At 39.9% G+C, this 22,376-nt stretch overlaps 1 protein-coding gene across 1 annotated transcript in view; it reads right to left on the reverse strand.

The window, feature by feature from the left end:
* FAF1 (Fas associated factor 1) overlaps positions 1 to 16,253 on the reverse strand; it is a 474,879-nt gene extending 458,626 nt beyond the window's left edge. The window contains exon 1 of the mRNA XM_011227828.3: positions 16,079 to 16,253. Within this exon, the coding sequence (XP_011226130.2) occupies positions 16,079 to 16,123 (45 nt within the window). The 5' untranslated portion in view covers positions 16,124 to 16,253. The remainder of the gene's footprint in view (positions 1 to 16,078) is intronic.
* Between the last annotated feature and the right edge of the window lie 6,123 nt (positions 16,254 to 22,376).

Consider the following 22,376-nt stretch of genomic DNA (forward strand, 5'->3'; position numbering starts at 1 on the left):
ATGCAAATTTTATATTTACTTCATAGTAATTATTTTTAATTAAAAAAAACACATTTCTTTTTAAGTTATTCTAGTAAATTGATGCTATAAGACATTGATATTTATTCTATAACTTTGAGTACTCCCTAGCATACCCATTTGAGAAATGTACATATATAAGATCACAGACTTGACTTTGGAGTACAGCAGACCTGAGTTCCAAACCCAGCCTTGTTATGACTACCTGTCATTAGATAATTACTTAACCTCCTTACATGCCTCCACTTACTCATCTTTAAAATGGGTATAGTAATAATGGCTATCACAAATTAAATGGTATATACCAATTAGATTGGACAACACAGATAAAACACTTATCGTACAAGCCAAAGTAATGCTGAGCAAACATTAGTATAATTATAATTACCATCTCCAAAATCAATCTGTATAATAAAGGGTTGCCTAGTTTACAGGGTGGTAAGAACTGTGAAGGATCTAATACTGTACTCACTTGCAAGTTAACAATTTAGCATGTTATTCATGAATGAGAGAGGAAGACACAAGACTCCTGGTCAAGAATTAAGTATTTATTACTCACAACAACAAGCAGTAGCCAGAGTATCAGCATTTTCTTGCATGGGTTCCCAAGTCTTATTTGCCACAGGGTCATACAGAGTGCGCCAGGTGACACCTGCTCATGCACTATAGGACTGAACTACAGAAGAGGAACGCTGCATCTCTTTTAATGGACAGTAAGTATGCCCACCCTTTGCTTTAGGGAGAAAGTATCTTCCCAGACTGTAAGCAAAGTTGCCCTTTGGTCTGGAAGGAGACATTATCTAGGCTGGTCACAATAAAACACCCTTGAAAAGACAGGCTAGAACAATCAACTGTCTCTATTCATAAGATGTGCTGAAATATGAGACAAGGAATTGTCTCTCTCACTTCTAAACCATCTTGGCTACTGACAAAGTTTCTCATGAGTGTAAAATTCCAATGACCACTCTGATTAATCTGACTGACAAGGCACTGGGACTAAATCCATTAAATTTGTTTCATACAGCATTTAATCAAATCAGCTATCAACAGGCAGTAGGATGAGGCCAACCTTCAGAATTGATTTCAACCATGTTCCTCAGAGTCCCACCCCCAAATAAGTTGAAGAAATCCCATAAAACATCAGGGTCTACCCCAGAAAGTCTGGTGGCTTTGTCCCTAAAGTTCTGTATTAACCTTTCCACTTGGCCCAAGGCATTAATCCAGGAACAAAAGGATGTATTAACAATTATACAGACTCTGCTTCGGCCTACAAGAGCAATTTTATCATCTAACAATGCTGGTCAGTGAGTTGAAGCTAATCGGAATGCTTTCCAGGGCCAAGGTGTGTCACTGATCATGTCAACTAAAAAGTCAGGAACAAATTCTGAACCACCTATTCTAATTCAATAACTTCCCTCATGGAGGAACTGTCTACAGGAGGCACATAAATAACAAACTCTGGGAAGCTTCCCCCAAAAATCAAGGATAATCTCATGTTGGAGAGATCTCCACAGTCCACTGAAGGCTCTAAGATCTACTAGTGGTGTTCTGTTAAACACTCAAAGGTGAAAGAGTCCATATTTTTAGGAGGACCTACATCAACCTGGGAGACACAGTCAACCTGTGTCCCAACATGGCCTCCCAGCCAGATGGCAGCCCTAGAGTTCCCAAATTCAGTTTGAATAATTGAGTCTAGTCCTTGTTTACAAAGGACTGAAAGAAGGCAGTCATTCCAAACTGTCCCAATTGTCCAGTCCACCAATAATCTGCCCCACAGAGTACCTGAGTGAAGGCTACGGAAGACATGTGGGTAGGCATGAGGAAGTAACGACAGATGTTTTGCATGGAGGGTATAGGAGCTGGGGCAACCCTTGCTGTTTCCAATAGATTTCTCAGTAAAATTAAAGGAAATGACAATCAAACGGTGATCAGAGCTGAGCAGTCTAATGCAAGGATGGCAGACCCGGCAGTTGATTAAATTTAATGTGCCTGTAACAGTTTGGAAGAGCAGCACCAGGACGTTTTCCTTCATAAGGAAAGCTTCAAGCATGGTTCTAAATGTCTCTCCCCTCCCCAAAGCTTCTTCTGGGGTCTACGGCATTCCTTCCTAGATGTGAAGACTGTTGACTTTCCCTCCACTGCCACAAAAATCAGTATGTTCCATTCCAGCAGCTATAATTTCATCTTTTTTCCAATCTTCTTCTACTCATACTTAGGCCTTTCCCCCAGAAATGTCAGGTGTGGGACAAGCAAGGGAATTTTTATTAAACCTACAGAAAACCATTTATGGTCCCCACTGACCCACATGGGCCACTGTAGGGGAACTCAGCAAGCAGTGTTCTCAACCAGTGGTCATTATCCTTATGATCTAGACCATGTCAAACCAATATGAGAACCCAGGTGGCAAAACGAGAATTAAGTTTGAATCCCCACACCACTTTTTGTTGAACTGCCACATAAAAGGTGTACCAACAGGGATGCCTGGGTGGCTCAGTCAGTTCGGCATCTGCCTTCCCCTCAGGTCATGATCCCAGGGTCCTGGGATAGTGTCCCACATGGGGCTCCTTGCTCAGCGGGGGGGTCTGCTCCTCCCTTTCATCCTGCCCCTCCCCTGCCTTGTGCGTTCTCTCTTTCTCTCTCTCTCTCTCTCTCTCCCCCCCCCACTCGCTCTCTCAAATAAATAAAATCTTTTTTAAAAAAAGGTGTACCAACACGCTGGCCCTGTGCTGCAGCTAGGAGAAAAAAAGAAGCTGCATGCCCAGAAATAATCCGGATAGAATCTGAATTTTCAAGGGATGCCTAGGGTGGCACAGTCAATTAAGTATCCAGCTCTTGGTTTCAGCTCAGGGTGTGATCTCAGAGTCCTGAGACTGAGCCCCGCTTTGGGCTCTGTGCTCCACACAGAGTCTGCTTGGGGTTCTCTCTCCCTCTGCCCCTCTGCCCTCTCTCTCTCTCTCTCTCAAATAAAAAAATTTTTTAAAAAAAGCTTAATTTTCAAAACAGGGCTATATAACCTCCAACCCCTTCCATCCCGATCACTGGGTCATGAAGTGACCAAGATGAGATGATCCCTTTCTGGGCATGGCTGCATTCAGTGGCCTAAGTAACTTACTAGGAAAAAGATGTTTCAAAGTTCAACATTTATCCACATACCAAATGCCTGTGGATGGTAGGGAGCATGAAAGTTCCCTCGCGTATCTTGATTATCAAGCTCACTGTTGAGTGGCTTTTGAGACAAAAAGTGCACCACTATCAGACTCCAAATGGTCCAGAAAACCCAAAAGCATAACACAGATTAGCTTCACAGGCTAAAATGGTGTGGCCAGTCTGCCAATTGGACTAGAACAGCAACACCAAACCAGAAAAAGTATCAACAGCAGTGAGGCAGCACTGATACTTTATGAACGGGAGGTCAAAGATCAATGTATTAAATTTGTTAAAACCAAGCCGAGGCCACATCCCATGAAATGTGACTTCTCTCATTATGTGACAAGCAGGTCAATTTTTGGCAGAAATCACAAGTATAGCAATGCTACCTTCTGCATCAGAAACAGAGTCCTTAAGTCTACACCCAGTTTATGATAGTTGATGTGTTATCACATCTAATATGATGGATGGATCCAGACAACAATGACGGCTTTGGGCAATGCAGACTCAATCAGAAGCTTGATTCCAGTGGGCTTCATTAGAGAACAGGCCCTTATTGTGGGCATCTACATGAGTGATCCAGACAGTTTGATCAGCAGCTATAATTTGTTTCCATAGTTCACAGTTTCAAAGAGAGCTGTCTTTAATCTGCCAGTCTATAGTTTCCAAGTGGTGGACCAAATAGCTAGGCCACTGGCAACAGGCCAAGGGGCAGTAGAAATACAAACTTCACGAAGGAGAATACTGGCCAGAGCTATAAGAACAGCCTTGAATTCTATCCACGGAGCAAAGCAATCACATCCACTATCTGTCTGCATAGCTGGCGCAGAGGCTTAACAGCCACAGAAGACAAGCAGACACAATCAGTTTTGGCTTGGCTGAACCACTGGTGAACCAGGCCCAGGTTTAGGGAATCCTCTACGAATTGAGGACCCCACTGAGTCAGTGGCTTTGCTTTAGACAGTGAAGTGGGCAATAAAGATTCCTCCAAAGGAAGAACTGAACCGTAAGACATTATGAACCCCCATCCTCTCATGTCTCAGACAAACCAGTGGAAGTTCTAACAATTTTGCTTTGTGCCCACAGAGGTTGCAAATTTGCCTCCTTTCACACTCGAGTGTAGGTGTACACAGGTCTGTAAATGTTGTCTAAAAGAGGCAGACCTTCTGCCCAGCCAAGACAAATCTTAGGACTAGTTTTACACTGGGGGAAGTCTGACTGTGAATCTGACAGATTGGTGAAAAAAATTCCATCTATCAGAGAGGATATTTGAGGGTTGTTAAGAGTTAGCAACAACCAGAGGAATGTTCAGGCTGTCTTTGAACCTACTTCCTGGTATTCAAACTGCAACCACCTCCCTAAATCTTCCTCATTAACAGGCAATAAAGTAGAGAAGCACTTGACAATTTGGTCAACGTGTTCACTATCAATTCCCATTCCCTCAAATTCTGTTAACCAGCCCATGAGGCCTTCATCCTTCCTCTTTCAAAAAACCATGTGTCTATCAACATACTATCCTTGTTAACAAAACTGTTAAAGCAGTGAAAGATCTGGTATTTTTTACCCTACTTGTAAGCTAACAAGTTAGCCTGCCAGTTTCATGGATGCTGGCAGAAGACCTAGACTCCTGGGTTAGAGACAATGAACTTTGTGATTCATAACAATATTCACAGTCAGGATACCAGCATTTTCTTATGTAGTTCCCCAGCCCCACTTCCCACAGTGCAACACAAAGTAGACCATGTGATACCTACACATGCAATGGACTGCATTAGAAGAGGAACCCAGAGCCTAGAGAACCCAAATCTCTCAAAATGCAAAGGGATGCATGCCTACCCTTTGCTCCAAAGGGAGACACTACCTCTACCTTCCAAGGCAACTCACTATACAAATATCCTTGAAAAGAGACCAGAAACAAAAGCAGTGTCTCTGATCACAAGACATACAGAAACCATGGAGAACTGTATTAATGGATCCCAATAGAGTCACTGTAGAATTTAGCTGTTAAGAGCCCAGCACAGTACAGGGCACATACAAAACAATCAAAAGCTAGATGCTAATTTTATTATTCCTCCCTCATTAAACCTAAAATAGGAATGCTCAATTGTGTCTCCACCTCACTTACTACATAGCTAAAATTATATTTAAAAAAAAAAAAGCTCAACCACTACTTTTTCCCTTGGGAGAAAGAAGATGGGCAGCCAAGAAGGCACAAGAGACAAAGCTTTTCTCTCACTAACACTATACTATTATAGCTCAATCATTAAAGAGTCCAGGAAACCAAGGTAAAATGGAGAAGAAAAAAAAACCAGGTACCTGGAACCTAACTCTAAAGCCATTAAGGTACACATAACCTGCAAACATTTCTGCTTTTCTTACCACAACTTGACATCTCAGCCTTTCTCCCTCAATTATTCCTCTATAATCACAAGTAACTATAAAGACAGGTACAATTATTCTGTTAATGTTGCCAAACTGCTTTTTCTTTTTTTAAGATTTTATTTATTCATTTGAGAGAGAGAGAAAGCACGAGCAGGGGAAGGGGCAGAGGGAAAAAGAGGAAGAGGGAGAAACAGACGCCCTGACAAGCTCTTGATGTGGGGCTCAATCGCAGGGCCCTGGGATCATGACCTGAGCCAAAGGCAGATACTTAACTGACTGAGCCACCCAGGCGCCCCTGCCAAACTGCCTCTTAAAATTGTCTCAAACTCACCTTAAAGCCAATGACTAATGATTTAACACAGTGAACAATTTTGATTTGAAATTTAAATTTTTTTAAAGATTTTATTTATTTATTCGACAGAGAGAGGGAACAAGCAGGGAGAGTGGCAGGAGGAGGGAGAGGGAGGAACAGGCTCCCCACTGAGCAGGGAGTCCGACAAAGGGCTGGATCCCAAGACCCTGAGATCATGACCCAAGCAGAAGGCAGATGGTTAACCGACTGAGCCACCCAGGCACCCTGTGGAATTTAAATTTCTACCTTAAAAAAGTTGAAAGTGAAACCAAAATCAAGAAGAGTGACTGGGGCACCTGGGTAGCACAGCGGTTAAGCGCGTCTGCCTTCGGCTCAGGGCGTGATCCCGGCATTATGGGATCGAGTCCCACATCAGGCTCCTCCGCTATGAGCCTGCTTCTTCCTCTCCCACTCCCCCTGCTTGTGTTCCCTCTCTCGCTGGCTGTCTCTATCTCTGTCAAATAAATAAATAAAAATCTTTAAAAAAAAAAAAAAAAGAAGAAGAAGAAGAGTGACTGACACAGAGCAATTCAAATTTCCCGAAGATATTGACCTCGAGCCCTATATTTTGCACATTACCTTACTGAGCCCTCTATAAAAGCTAAATGAGAAGGGAGGTGTTTTGTACTTCTCTATGAATTGGTCACTTTAAAGTTATAATCCTCAGTTCAATAAAATAGCCCAATTTTTATTCTCTCAATGACAGATTTTATTATTCAAAATAATATGTCAACAAATGGAAGATGCTTAAAAATACAGCTGACCCTTGAAAACTATACATTTTAACTGCGTGGGTCCACTTACACTGGGATTTTTTTTCAATACAGTACTGTATATGTATTTTCTCTGTAATTTTCTTAATAACATTTTCTCTAGCTTGCTTTATTGTAAAAATACAATATAAAACATGTAACATATAAAATATGTGTTAATTGACTGTTTATGTTATTAGTAAGGCTTCCAGTCAACAATAGGCTATTACTGGTTAAATTTGGGAGGAGTCAAAATTATGTGTGGATTTTCAAATGTGCAGATTGGTGCCCCTAACCCCTGCATTGTTCAAGGGTCAACTATACATGCAAACTTACAATTCTACTCTATTTGTACCATAACAGCTAATAGTCATAATATTCCTTCAAAAAATATTCACTGAGAACCTCTTACAGATATTGTAGGAAAAGATGGTTAAGACCCAGGCAGTTGTTCACTCAGAGAGTGAACATTAGGAAAAAGAAATATGTAAAGTGATTACTGATAATCTGGCATATGACTCTAAAGAAGAGGGGCACCTAGGTGGTATAGTCAGTTAAGTGTCTGACTCTAGGTTTTGGCTCAGGTCATTATCTCAGGGTCCTGGGATTGAGCTTGCATGGTGCTCTGTGGCCAACACAGAGCCTGCTTGAGATTCTCTCTCCCTCTGCCCCTCCAGCTCACGTGCCCTCTCTCTAAAAATAAATATTTTTAAAAATTTTTTAAAGACTCAAAAGAAGAGAAACATACAAAAGATACATAAGACAAAATTATTAACCCTAAAACTGGGCACATGGTACTGATGTCATCAGCAAAAGGCAGCTGGTAGGTTTTGAAAGATAAATAAAAAGTTTTCTAAAGGGCCACAAAAAATAAGGGTATAAAGACACAGAGCCTGGGGCGCCTGGCTGGCTCAGGTGGTGAAGCATCCAAAGCTTGATCTCAGGGTCATGAGTTCAAGCCCCACACTGAGCATAGGGCACATAATAAAATACTCAATTTTCCTAAGGCATAAAAATGGAACAATACTTAAGACCACAAAATCAAAAAAATCACAGGAATAGATGCAACTTTTAAAGTCATCTATCTAGATCAGGTGTTCCCAAGTATAGATCTTGGATCAGCATCAGCACAACCTGGGAATCTGATACAAATGCACATTTTCAGGCCCCACCTAGAATCTACTCAATCAGAAACCTGGGGTGGGGCCCAGCAACCTGTGGTTTAGCAAGCCTTCCAGGTTATTCTTATACAAATTCAAGTTTGAGAACCAGTAATTTAGATCGGGGTTTCTCAGCACTATGGACATTTTAGAGTGGATAAGTCTTCATTGTGAAGGGATGCCTTGTGTAGAATGTTTAGCAGCATTCCTGGCAGCTACCCACTAGATACCAGCAGCACCCCCCAGCTGTAACAGCCAAAAATGTCTCTAGACATTGCCTAATGTCCCCTGGGGAACAGAAATCACCCACAGTTGAACACCACTAATCTAGATCAGGGATCAGCAAGCTTTCCTGTAAGGGGCAGGGTAAATATTTTAGGCTTTGCAGGCGTACAATCAACTACTCAACTTTTGCTATTGAGGGCAAAAGTGGCAAGAGACAATATGTAAACAAACATGCAAGACTGTCTTCCAATAAGACTTAACTGACGAAAAAAAGTGGTAGTTTGGCCCTCAGTATGTAGTTTGCTGATCCCTAATCCAGATGAATTACCTAAATTATAAATTATAACTGAATGTCCTCAAACCCCCCTGCTGCCAAGTGATTGTCCAGACTCTGTATGAATACTTGATCTAGTCCAGTCCTGTTTTCAGGTATATATAACTCTAGACAAATCTCTGTTTTATAGACCAAATAACTCAAAGCCAGAAAGGATAAATGACTTGCTCAGAGAACCAGAACCGAAACAAAACAAACAAAAAAACAAAGCAAAAAACTAGAGCTCTAGTCTGCCTAAGTGCTAACTGCCTCCTATAGAGGTGTATAACCATATATTGTTCCTTGTGAAGCATTCAAATGTTCTAGCACTTTGCAGTTACTAAAACCTGCAAAGAGAAGTATTTGTCATGGTGGGGGGAGGGGGTTTTGAAATAATTTTAGCTTAAAGGCCCAAACAGTAAACATTTTAAGCCTGTGCACCATAAAGTCTCTGTCTCAACTACTCAATTCTGTCACTGCGGCAAGAAAGCAGTCACAGACAATAGGTAAATGAATAGCTATCACTGTATTCTAATAAATCTTTATGTATAAAAACAGGTAGACAGCTTATCGGCTATAGTTTCCTGACCCCTTATCTACAGAGTCCATAAACCCAGTCTGGCAAACAACAGGCATCAACCCAACCATGCTCAACAAATCTAAAGACCCTTCATTCCATGGCTTCTGACCACCTGTAAACTTAGAAGCATGGCAGTAGACTGGAATGAATGCTAGTCTAGTTACAATCCAAGTGCCAGGCTCTCCCTCCATCCCTCCTTCCCTTCTGGCATGTTTGCTGTATGCTAGGTGCTGTTAATTCATTTTGTATGTAAATCTTATCATTTGGAGATATTATTAATGGTGGGTCTTGTTTTCCTCTAGAAATCCAAAGCATCTGACACATTAAGCTAGAAAATAAACACCTCTTATGTATACCTTATAAAATCTTTGTTTCAAACCAACCCATGAACTTGGACAAGTCACTTCCTTTTTCTGGCCTCAATTTCCACAAAAGGAAAAATGAGAAGCTAGAAATAGATGATCTCTGAAGTCCCTTGCAGAGAACACGCATATATCTTAAAATTATCAAAAGTGAAAACTAACTGAAAGTTTTGAACTCTTTCTATGCCAGACACCTGTTCTAATCACTTTACATGCATTAAGTCATTTTTCATATGAGGAAACTGAGGCATGAGTAGTCAAAGATCACAAGATGTGCAAGTGGCAGTACTATGATTTAAATCCAAGCAATCTGACCTCAGAGTCCATGCTCTTAACCACTAACTACTAAACTTTATTCTACATGCCAAACCTTATTATCCCAATGACCAACAATCCAAACACAAACACAAAACGCCTTGTCCCTCTAATGAATAAAGAGGATAGTGGAGAAAGGAAAGAAAGGACAATAACAAGACTATTTTCAGCCATAGTACTCAATCTCTTGCCTAAGGTAACCTCACAGGAAATAAATATGATGTTCCATGGATACTTAGTTTGGTCCCTAAACCACATCACAAAGGTATACCTATCCGTGCGGACCAATACCCTTTCTACTTGCACAGTCTGTCAAACCAAAAAACAAAGAAGATTCACAGCTTCATTAAGAAGGAAGAAATGTTATGAAGGGACAGAAACTAATTTCAAGGGACTTAACTGGTAGTGTCATGGAAGAGTCCATGTTCCCAAGAGAAGCTGACAGGCAAAAGAAAAAGAAGTCCCATAATCATAGTTCAAATATGAAAATGCATAAAGCGATTTAGGCAGCAAAAGTATTACTAGCTTGAAAGACCAGGAGAGGAAAACAAAGGCACAACTGTGTCATCCAGGAAACATGACTGAAAGTAACATCAAAATCAAAGCCAAATTAGAGAAGAAATAGACTCACTCTGTGACCACTAGAACTAGGTTCAGAAAAAATATTTTTTTAGCAAGGCAGATAAGGTTTTTTTGCTCAAAAAAAAATACTGCTAGTAAAAATTGTTCCTTTTTTTCCCCTTGACTTGAGTAAAGCTATGATCTATCTCTCTATATTATACAGTAACAGAGAAATATAAATAGAAAAATATGAGACCAATATGTGACACTAACCTAAATAGGTATAGCAAGTACCCTTATTGTTCCCAAAAAAAAAATTATATTATAAAAAATATATCTTAGAGGAAAAAGAAATTAGCATTACAGTAATTGAAAGGTTAAGGGGGAAATGGGAATACTCATTTTTTTTGTTCATATGGGTCCAAAATAACTAATATTACTGAAATTATTTGATAAAACTGCAACTCCATTCGGATAGCTGTTTTCACATCTATAAGCAAACCAAATATATGTCAAAAGTTTGTCTGATCAGGGGCGCCTGGGTGGCACAGCGGTTAAGCGTCTGCCTTCGGCTCAGGGCGTGATCCCAGCGTTATGGGATTGAGCCCCGCATCAGGCTCTTCCGCTATGAGCCTGCTTCTTCCTCTCCCACTCCCCCTGCTTTGTTCCCTCTCTCACTGGCTGTCTCTATCTCTGTCAAATAAATAAATAAATAAAATTTAAAAAAAAAAAAAAAGTTTGTCTGATCAAATGATTTTTGCTCCCCACCTCAACCTTGAAAAGAAAAAAGGCAACGAATTCTACAATTACAAATAGAACAAGATTTGGAACTTTCACCTGAATGCATCTCTTTGTTATAAAAAGACATTAAGGAAGGGGGGGAAAAAAAACAGTCCTGATTCATCAATGCCTCCCTGTTTTTCAAAGCCAGGAAATTCCTTTACACCCCCTCCTGGCTCTGGCCAGCCAGAACTGTAGGTGTACTACTCTATTCATTCCTTTACCAGTAACATACTATGCTAACACTATTTACATTTAAAACTGATTTTTTTTAAAAGATTTTATTTATTTGACAGAAAGAAAAAGAGAGAGAGAGAGCTCGAGCAAGCACAAGCAGGGGGGAGCGGAAGGCAGAGGGAGAGAGAGAAGCAGGCTCCCCTGCAGAGGAGAGAGCCTGATGCGGGGCTCATTCCCAGGATGCTGGGATCATGACTAGAGCCAAAGGTAGTCACTTAACCACCTAAGTCACCCAGGCGCCCCTAAAACTGATTTTGTTAGACTATTCCAAACTATAAACTCATTGCTCAGAGTAATATTTACAAATAACTGATTAAACATGACGTTGTCATTGTCTCCATTCAAATTTTTGGTGGTGAGCCAATATGGATAAGAGTACGGCTAGCAGTTCCTCAAAAAAATTGAAAATAGAAATACCATATGATCCAGTAATTCAACCTCTAGATATATACCTAAAAGAATTGAAAGCAGAAATTCAAACAAATAATTGTAGACCCATGTTCATAACAGCATTAATGATTCACAATACTCAAAACATGGAAGAAAGCGTCCATTGACAGATGAATGGGTAAACAAAATGTGGTTCAGCAGTCCCCTAATATCTGCAAGTTATGTCCTAAGACCCCCAACAGATGAGTGAAACCAAGGATAGTACCTAACCCTATGTATGTTTTTTCCTATACATACCTACCTATGATAAAGTTTAATTTATAAATCCAGCACAGTAAGAGATTAACAATAACTATAATAAAATAGAATAATTTTAACAATACTGTATATTGCAATAAAAGTTATATGAATGTGGTCTCGCTCTCAAAATCTTATTGTGCTGTACTCACCCTTCTTTGGTGATGTGAGATGATAAAATGCCTACATGTTGAGATGAAGTGAGGTGAATGAATGACCTAGGCATTGTGATGTAGCATTAAGTTACTGCTGACCTTCTGATTATACGTCAGGAAGATACCTACCTTTGGACCACAGTTGACCAAGGGTAACTGAAACCATGGAAAGCAAAACCACAGATAATGGGGGACTACTGTATACACATACGGTTTAAATAGTGGAATAGTATTCAGCCTGTTAGAAGAGGTCGGGCACGTTCAGGGTGGTATGGCCGCAGACAGTTTTCAGCCTTTCAAAAAGGAAGGGAATTCTGACATACTACAACACGGATGAACGCTGGACACATCATGCTAAGTAAAATAAGCCAGTCACAAAAGGATAAGTACTGCGTGATTACCCTTATATAAGGTACCTAGAATATTCACATTCATAGACAGAAAATAGAATGGTGGTTGGCAGGAGCTGGAGAACAGAGAAAAATGGAAAGTTATTGTTTAATGGTTAAAGTTACACTTTTGCAAGATAAAAAGAGTTCTGGAGATAGACGGTGGTGATGGTTGCACCACAATGTGAATGTACTTGATGCCACTGAACTAGACACTTAAAAATGGCAAATAAAGTGAAGATGGCAAATTCCATGTTATATGTATTTCACCACAATTTTAAAAAAATTTTAATTGAGGGGTGCCTGGGTGGCTTAGTCAGTTTAAGTGTCTGCCTTCAGCTCAGGTTCTGATCCTGGGATCCTGGGATCCAGCCTCAACTCAGACTCTGCTCAGCAGGGGAGTCTGCTTCTCCCTGTCCCTCTGCCCCTCCCTCTGCTCCTGCTCTCTTTCTCACCCACTCCCCCTCAAATAAATCAATAAAATCTTTAAAAAAAAGGTTTTTAATTGAAAGCTATTCGGGGGGGGGGGGTGGAGAGCTTTTAGAGGACAATTTGTAATACATTTGCTTTGTAATGAGTTCACTAATCTACAAAATCCCAAACCTGTCTCCCTAAGTCTGAGGTGCAATCTTCCATCCACTATTTATCCAGTATAAGAAACCAAGTAATTTATTTTTGAAATTACAATTGTTAACTATTCCTTCATTGATCAGTTTTAACAGAAGTCCTTTCTCCACTGAGTTGAAATACTTAATATACAAATATCTTTCTCAAAATTTTTCCAGGGTGCCTGGGTGGCTCAGTGGGTTGAGCGTGGGACTAGATTTCAGCTCAGGTCATGGTATCAGGGTGGTGAGATCAAGCCCCAGCTCCAGCTCCACTGTGGGCTCAGCAGGGAGTCAGCTTCTCTCCCTCTCCCTCAGCCCCTCCCATCTCTCCACATAAGCACGCAAGAGCATACACCCACGCTCTCCCTCAAATAAATAAATAAATCTTAAAAAAAAAACCCACGTTTTTCCACATTTAGGCACTACATTTATGAGTACCTATTACCCAGCAATAATCAAAATCCGAAACTTATTTACTTTTAAAATCTGATCATATTTAAAAGTCATGTCCCTTTCTCAAAAAAAGGAGCAAGAGGGGGGCAAACCAAGAAGTGGACACTGAACTACAGAGAAAGGACTGATAACTGTGGGGTGGGGGGGGGGCGGGGAATGGGTTAAATGGGTAATGGAAATTAAGGAGTGCAATTGTGATGAGTACCGGGCATGGCATGGAAGTGTTCAATCACTATTATTGTACACCTGAAACTAATATGACACTGTATGTTAACTGACTGGAATTTAAATAAAACTTTAAAAAAAAATCATGTCCTCTTCTATAAAAAGAAGCACTGAGCTCTCAAAATTATTATTAATTTCACAGTCATGTGTTCACTTCTGGGGAGAAACTGATTTGCACAGTTACAAGCGAAACCAGCATCATCCAAGTATCTCCATTACAAGACTTGAACTGCAATGTTTAAAATTACCTAGTTTCAGATAACTGGATAAATGCTAATTTTTAAAAGTTAATCCTATAAAAAGTTTACACAATATTTAAAAATAGGAAGAATAATTGATTTTAAAAGTAAGTACACAAGAGCAAACTGATTTGGAATCATCTGTGAGAGGAATACAAGGTTCCTAAAAACACAAAAGGCTAATATACTTAATATGTGTATACACATATACTTTATATGTGTATTATTCTGTATGGGTATTATTCTGTATGTGTATTCTTTTTATTCATAAATATTTTCTTCATAAATATTTTATTTATGTGTACTTTTTATTCTACCAATAATATTCTTACCTACTTGACCATATGAAATAAACTTTCATCATCTGGCAAACACTGAGAATGCCATAGCTTTTTCCCATTCTGTAAACAACTGTTCACATCAGTGCCATTGGTTTGAAGAGAAAAACAGCAGAATGTATGAATGTGATCAAAATAAATTCCCAAGTGCTTGTCAGAAAATCTTACTTTGTCTTTGAGTACAAGAATCCTAAATTTCTTGTTCTTGGCCAATATAAAGTTCACAGTAAACATAATAATTGTCACAAATAAGAAAACAAGCAGTTACAAGTTGTCAGAGGAAGTAAAAAATTTGGTGAAATCAAAACAAAGTTACAATTACCTTAAAGCTTTTAGCGAGGTAAACTATGATTATTGTTGTCTAAAACCATTTCCATAAAGCAATTTTTAAAACAGGATAAAATAGTCCTAGAAACAGAGTCCTTTTTCATACGACCACATCCCACATGAGTTAAAAGACTGGAGAATGAGAAAAAGAAAAAAAGACTTAGGCAAACAAAAAACAAAAAAACAAAAATCTCAGGCCAATCCTAATCCTACAAAACACCAAAATCTTCGGTCAACTTTTATTTTCAGAACACTTCTTTCTGAGTTTGGAAGTTACGGTATAATCAAATGCAGATATATCCATATTCCCAATAATCAGATACCCCTACTGGGTAAGATAAAGAGCAAACTCTGGAAATGACCATCACAATATTAAGTTATAAAATAAGGAAAATCAAAGAAAGAGGGCGAAGAGAAGCCAAACAAAATCTCAGTAAGAAAAACTGTCACCTACTATGCTAGTGTTAGACCATGTGCAATGAGGACAGTGTTTACAGAAAGAAAAGTCTGCCTATACATAACAGTAGCTTCTAAGTTAATGCCAAAATGAATGGTTAAAAATATCTCACTACAATATCTTCTTCATCAAATATCAAAAAGCAAAGATGGTGTGCACAGGGTATTAGTTCTAACACCAAGTCTTTCATGATGGGATACAACTCTACTTTCAAAGGGCCTTCTTAAGATACTCATATATTAGTTTAACTACAGCTGGGCTAAGTAAAGGAATAACCTTTCCTTATGCGTTAAATTATTCCTGGAGTTAGGACACACACCAAGCAATTCAAATCTGTAGGGGAAGGGAATCCGCAAATATGTAATTTATTAACCTTATGAATTCACCGAGGATACTTTGGTATATACAGTCTATTTGCCGCCTCCTCATCTTCATACCCTCCAAAGATTCCAATAAGGCAAAGTCTCGAATGTTTATTTCTCCTTGAAAAAGACCATACCCTCACCACTACCTTCACCACCTCCTCCTCCTCATTCTTTTTTACTCACCCCTTAATAAAATACACCACACCCACAACACCACACTCTCCACCCCCACACTCCATACAGCATACTCTCAAGGAACAACCCAAAACTCCTGACCCAAAAAACCCACACTTTAAGCCCCACTTAATACCCCCAAATTCTACCCATTCTCCACATAATACTGGAAACACTACACAGCCCACACACATACACTAAACCAAGTATCATAACACCCCCTCACCCTGCAAATCCGTACATAACAAATTCTACACACCCAACCCAGTTTATGAATTGCACGTTCCCGAATGGCTCAACACACACACACACACACCCGCGCGCGCGCGCGCGCGTAGCCGCGCGCCACGTACCCGTATAAAAGCCCAAACCACACACCACCGCAATGCTCTAACAAACCCTGAGAAGAGGCAACCCTTCAGGCACCGGGAACCCACGAGGCTGGAAGTGGAAGAGGAACGGGGCCATAGACTTCACCTGAAAATCCGCCAGGATCATCTCCCGGTCCATATTGGACGCCATGGCGGCCGCCGAGTTCCGCGGCTCCGGGAGCGAAGCGCGCACCTGGGAGAGAAACGGCGCCTCCTGCGGCCGTCGCCGCCGCCGCCGCCGCCGCCGGGCGCCGAGGGGCTGGCGGGCTAGCCGGCGGGNGCCGCCGCCTCCGCCCCTGGTTGGCCGGCGCCAAGGCTGTCGCACATTTTGCCTGTCATCGAGGTCGCAAAGCGCCGCTTTGCGGCTGCCACGTGACTGCCTTCCTGTCAAGCGCTGGGCGCGCGACTACCGGGCGGGGACCCGTGTGCCGCTGGCGGGGTCCCCAACTTGCAACTGCGGGAGCTAGTAGTCCCGCAACAGGTTATTCCGGTTTGGAATTAAGCAAAGGCCTCAGGGTACTGCCTCCTCCGGGCTGGGGCGTGAATCAGCTTCTAAGCCTTAGGAGGTTACGTAGTCACATAAATAACACTGCAAGCCCCACAAACCAATTCAACACTCACAACCCCTTTTACAAACAGCATTTCATAAACGTACATTTTATCTAACAACGTCTCACCAAAATACAACTTCATATACGGTCTTTTAGGCTCAACCTCACTACCAAAACCTGTTTACACACCGTCACACTCAATCCCAAGCCCCCTGACTCATGCATCCTCAAACTCTAGATACACATAGGTAAACAGGCTCCCAAGATAGACGTGGGGGAACATGGAAGCTAAGAAAAGTGAGACTATCGGTACCAAGAAAAAGATGACGAGCATTTTAAAACTTTTCCTACAGCATAACATTTATTTTTTAGACCTAAGGCAACATCCTACAAAAGGGTAAAACTTGAGTCCAGCTTTGAATATAGTTGATTTAAGATACTTCCAAAAGTGAAGAAATTATATTTCTCCTATATAATACCAGTTAGTACTGAAGTGTGACAATTTGTAATTGTCATCCTCACTGGAGGAAAAGTGACAGTGGGAAATGTTTAACTTTGACTTGGGAAATTATCATCTTCTGGACTGTAATAGAGCAATGACTTGCCTTGGAAAGTACATCAAACCCCGAAAGTGTGAAGTAAGATTGCTGATTTTGTGCTGCAAAGTAGATGGTAGTGATATCACCATATAGACCAAAGCCTAGATCTTTGTATTCCCTGAAGTCAAAGAAGAGCCCTAGGGTATTCTAAAGATCTAGGTTCATCCTATGTTTTCTTCAATGAAAATAGTCTGGCCTACAACTCTCATGCAATAATCTGTATTTAGACCAGAATTAGCTAGATAAGGAATAGAACTCTCCATAGTCACAAGAATTGTCTTTTTTAATTGCTATCCCATAGGAAGTAATTCCAAAATATAGCACAAATGTGAATCATGAGATGAAACACAGTACCAGCAATTTAAGTGTGGAAATTCAGTTGCCCCATTCATATATGTCATTCTCAGAACAAAGTGGGTGAATAATTGTCTCTAGCTACATGGCCAGGATTAATGCAGCCCTGAAAAGTTAAAGGTTTTCTCTGTCATGATATGTGTATACTGCAGAACCCATTCAAATCCAGTGCTGGTCCCTTTATCCCTCCCTTCTGTCCATCTGGAAATTAAAACACTGTGGTAATGTGAAAAGATGGGAAGAATACCCTACACATTCAGGTATATGGGTTCCAGTACTGCTTTTCCAACTGATTAGCTGGGGGAACTTAGATGGGTCACTTAGTATCTCTGACTTCATCTTCTGATATGACTGTTTCAGATTTGAGAAAACAAACATGAAAATGCGTGGAAAATAAAATAATTTACAAAAGATTTTTACAAGAAATTTCATAGTTAGCATTACTAGGTTTCAGTTCTAATTCTACCCCTTAACAAAAAAATTCTGAGTCTCAATTTCTTTATCACTAAAATGGGGCTTATAAAACTTATCTCATAGAGTAATTATGAACATTGAGTGATAAAATGCTTGTGAAAACTCTTCAGAAACCTTAAAGCTCTCCAAACATATTAGTTGCTACTACTCTGTATACCAACTCCTAAATGCTTTTCTCAAGGCTACTGCTTTCATAAAACAAGCAAACAAGGATTCTTCTCCTTTCCAATCACTGCTTTTACCATCTTTACAACACAATTTAATGCTCTGGGGAGTTCTTTGAGACTATAAGCCATTTCATTCAGTATGTTTTTATATTCACCATAGTTCATATATAGCAAAGTATTGGGCATATAATAACAACCCCTACTTTTGAATTTATTAACTTTTATTGGATGTCTAGTATGTACAGGTATTTTACACATCTTATCTCATTCTTACAACAACAATTTTACAGAATAAAAAACTGCTCTGAGAGGTTAAAAATTTGTGCAAAGTCATGCTACAAAATGACAGGCCTACTATTCAAGGCTAGGTCAAAACTAGTGCTCTTTCCACTTACCCTGTTGCATCCCTGCAATTCACCCTCCATGTTGAAAAGTTTATACATTTCCTGAAGAGACTGATTCTTCCCTGTGACCTAACTATTCATGGTTGGGTACTCAGCATCCAGAGTGACGGTCCACTGCAAAGAAAGAAATGAAAGAAAAATAAATATTGAATTAAAAAATAGTTCATTTTCATTTCCCCTGAATTTTCTTAGAAACAATTTCATTTCAGTGTCACAAACTGAGAGAATAAAAATGTATAAAGATTAGAGTGTACATAAGCATGAGCAAAGGAAAATAATTTTAATCCATTCTCATTGTTAACCTACTACATTAACTCATGGAACAGCCTAATTCAAATATAGATCTTTTTCTAGAATCTCCATGTTCTTTGATCTTACCATTACTGTTTGAAAAAGAACTTTTATTTCATCTTTCTTTCAAATATATGTGATAGTTATTTTGCTGAATTGTCATTTGACATGACTTTAGATTTATATTTATTTACCTTTTATCTAGCTTCCTCTAATGTTACCATCTTAAATAACCATGGTACAGCTATCAAAACTAAGAAATTAACATTGGTATAATACTATTAATCAAATTCTAGAGACTATTTGCATTTTTAAAATTTATTTTAGAGAGACGGGGGGGGATGCAGAAGGAGGAGAGAATTTCAAACAGATTCCATGTTGAGCATGGAGCCCGACGGGGCACGATTCTAGGACCCTGAGATCACGATGTGAGCCAAAACCAAGAGTTGGATGCTTCGGGGACTACACCACCCACATGCCCTGACTCTATTTACATTTCAACATCAATGTCTTTTTTCTGTTTTGGGGTTCAATCCAGAATACCACATTATATATAGTTGTCATGTTTCCTTAACCTCTTCCAATCTGTGACAGTTTTTTTATCTTGACTTTTGAAGAGTAGCGGTCAGGAACTTTATAGACCATCCCTCAATTTGGGTTTGTCTAAAATTTTATCAGAATTATACTGTTTATGGATTTGGGAAGAAGAATACCACAGAAGTGATGTGCCCTCATCACATATTACTAGGGCACATGATGTCAACATAACTTATGGTGGTGACAACCTTAATCCTCTGGTTAAGTTAATTAAGCTTTTTAACACTACTCACTTCTAATATAATTCATCAGAAGATTAATGCTACTACAGAATTAGATCCACACTTGAGTAATCAAAAATATATTTCATCTAATGACTTAAATTCTTTAGGAGTCTCGTGTCTGATCTGGACTCTTAACTAATGGGAAAGGCGTATGATTTGGGACCCCAAGATCTGAGTCCAAATCCTATATCCACTACTTACTGGCTTTAAGTCACAATCACTGCAATCCTCAGTTCCTTCACCTAAAAAATGGGGATAATTACCATATTTAACTCAGACTTGTTGTGAAGATTGAATAATGTGGGCATCATATGTTATAACCATAAAACAATATACAAATATTAATTGTTGCTATTATGTTTAAGTTTTTGAGTTGCTTACTGGGCATTTATTTACTTACTTAACAAAATGACTTCCATAAGTGGTGGGACTACCCATATAAAAAAGCCTACTGAAACTCAGAAATAAGATGCCTAAGTCACAATTATGAAATGATAAAAAGGTACCTGAGGGCATTCCACCTCTGTTGGATCTATAAATTCAACAAAAAGGAAGACTTTGATACTAGGTAAAGAAATTACAGATACCACACAAACATTTCCATAAGTTAATCATTGAGAAACTGCGTAATTGAGTCAATGAGGACAAGCACAAAATAATCTGATAAATCATATTTCTATAAGCACTTTAAAATAGGTATGAACTGCTGGGGAAAAAAGATTTCTATAACTGTTAGTATTTAAAATAAAGTCTCTTTTTTGGTGTTTGAAAGACATGTCATTATTATGCTAAAAGAGAAACCACTCTTTCAATATAATAAATGCCTAACTGTGGATCTTTCTTATATACCATGGAATGCAAAATTATTAAAGGCAGAGATACTCACCTTTGAATATACATCAGTGAACTAATACTTAATAAATATTAGATTTTCATTGGAAGTACTTTATAGTGGTTACTTATGCTCTCTGAGCTAAGACTGGAACCTCTGTGCTGCCAGTTGTGGTTTATACAATAAGCAGACTAACACATGCTTCAGAGCACCAGCGAAGCCAGAATCAAGAACCAAAAAGCTTGCCTTAAAGAATTTAAATTTAATATTTCAGCAAAAGCACTGAAGTAGTCATCACGGGGAAAAATCAGAATTTTTTGGACTTCTTTACTCTTATTTTTTGGCTTTGTTTTTATTTACATATGAGGTAGGGTGATGGGACATCAAAATCTTTTCAGTTAGTTTAGGATCTCCAAAAATTTTAATCTAGCTCTGTATGCATCTTAAATTACCATAAATTTTATTTACTCAGTTATTCAGCAAAAAGTATTTCACGAAAATTATCACTATGTATTTATACATGAGCATAATTTAAGATTCTTCCTCATTACAATACCTTCTCTTAGCAAGAAACCATAATAAATGCCAGAAAGCAACTCTTCATAAATTTGAAATGTCCAAATACATGCAAGAAATGAGAGGAGTTAATTTCTGGTGTTGTAGTTCATACTTGATTCACAATTCAAGTTCAGTTACCTAAGAAAAGAGCTCTAGTTATTTTTTTCCTCAACACTTCTGTTAAAGGAAACACTGCCAGATTCTTCCCAGTTTCAGCTCTCCTTCTACCTACTAGCCAATCTGTTGCTAGATGATTATCCAGATGTTTCTGGTGTGTTTTGTTGTTAACACTCCCATTATACTTCAAGGGGCTGCGTACAGATGTTGCTGGAGGATATGCTTACTACAGGCCGGCTCTAATTAGACCACTTGTCATTTTTTGCTTGGTTTCATTTTGACCACTGAGTGCATCATGTAACCGTGCTGGGTATTTTTAAGAGCAAAAAATATAGAAACCAGTAGTTAATTAATCTTACATAGCTAAAAGAGGAGGTTAAAAGTACAGACAACTGGTGTCTCGGATGACTGAAATAAACGTTTGGGGAACAGACTATTTACCCCTTTACATTCAGACACCCTTGCCTCCCCCCAAAAAAACAAGCCCCATCTAAGTATAAAAAGAGAGAACTTTGGCAATAAAGAAATGGCCTTGTTAGAAAAGCTTCCCAAGAATTATTGTCAATTTAGCTTTAAAGTTAATTGCTTCTCTCCCTTTTCCCGAAGAAATGGAATATTTCAGTTTCTCGTCCCTGAAACATTAAGAGTTCAGAGTTCGTCATGATTTCTTCCCTATACTATGTCTCTAGTTTTCGTAAAAGTCAGTCTATTAAAGACGTTTGCTTATTCTGAGCTCTGTTCTCGCTGTCAGTCCGGGTCTCTTCCCCCGTCCCCACGGCCACCTCTGCCCACCACGACCCCGGGCATTGATCTGGCAGGTGCGAGGCCGAGGCCGGGGACTGAGAAAAGGCTGCGGAGTTTACACAGAACGCGCCCCAGAGGAGGAGGCGGCAGCGGTAGGCCTGGCCGCCCAAACTTCGACAGCCTAGCGGGGGAGCGCGGAGGCGAGCCGGCCTGCCCTGCCAGGGCTGGGGAAAACTTGGTTCGCGCCAGCTCGCTCTCCGCCTTCCAGCAGCCAGCGCCGCCGAGCCTCTAAGGCCCTGCCGCTCTCCGCAGCCGTCTTAATTAACAAGCCTCTTCCCCCTCACCCTCCCCCCGCGGGCTCCAGGAGTCCGGGGTTTCGTGTCGCAGACTCCATCTCGCCAGCCAGCCTGAGGAGGCCAAAGCCGGCTCCGCGGAACAGAACGCGGATCCAGCTGGGGACTGGCCGCGGGGCGGACGGGTGGGAACCAGCGC

The sequence above is a fragment of the Ailuropoda melanoleuca genome, chromosome 2 (assembly GCF_002007445.2).
Source record: "Ailuropoda melanoleuca isolate Jingjing chromosome 2, ASM200744v2, whole genome shotgun sequence".
Lineage (NCBI taxonomy): Eukaryota > Metazoa > Chordata > Mammalia > Carnivora > Ursidae > Ailuropoda > Ailuropoda melanoleuca.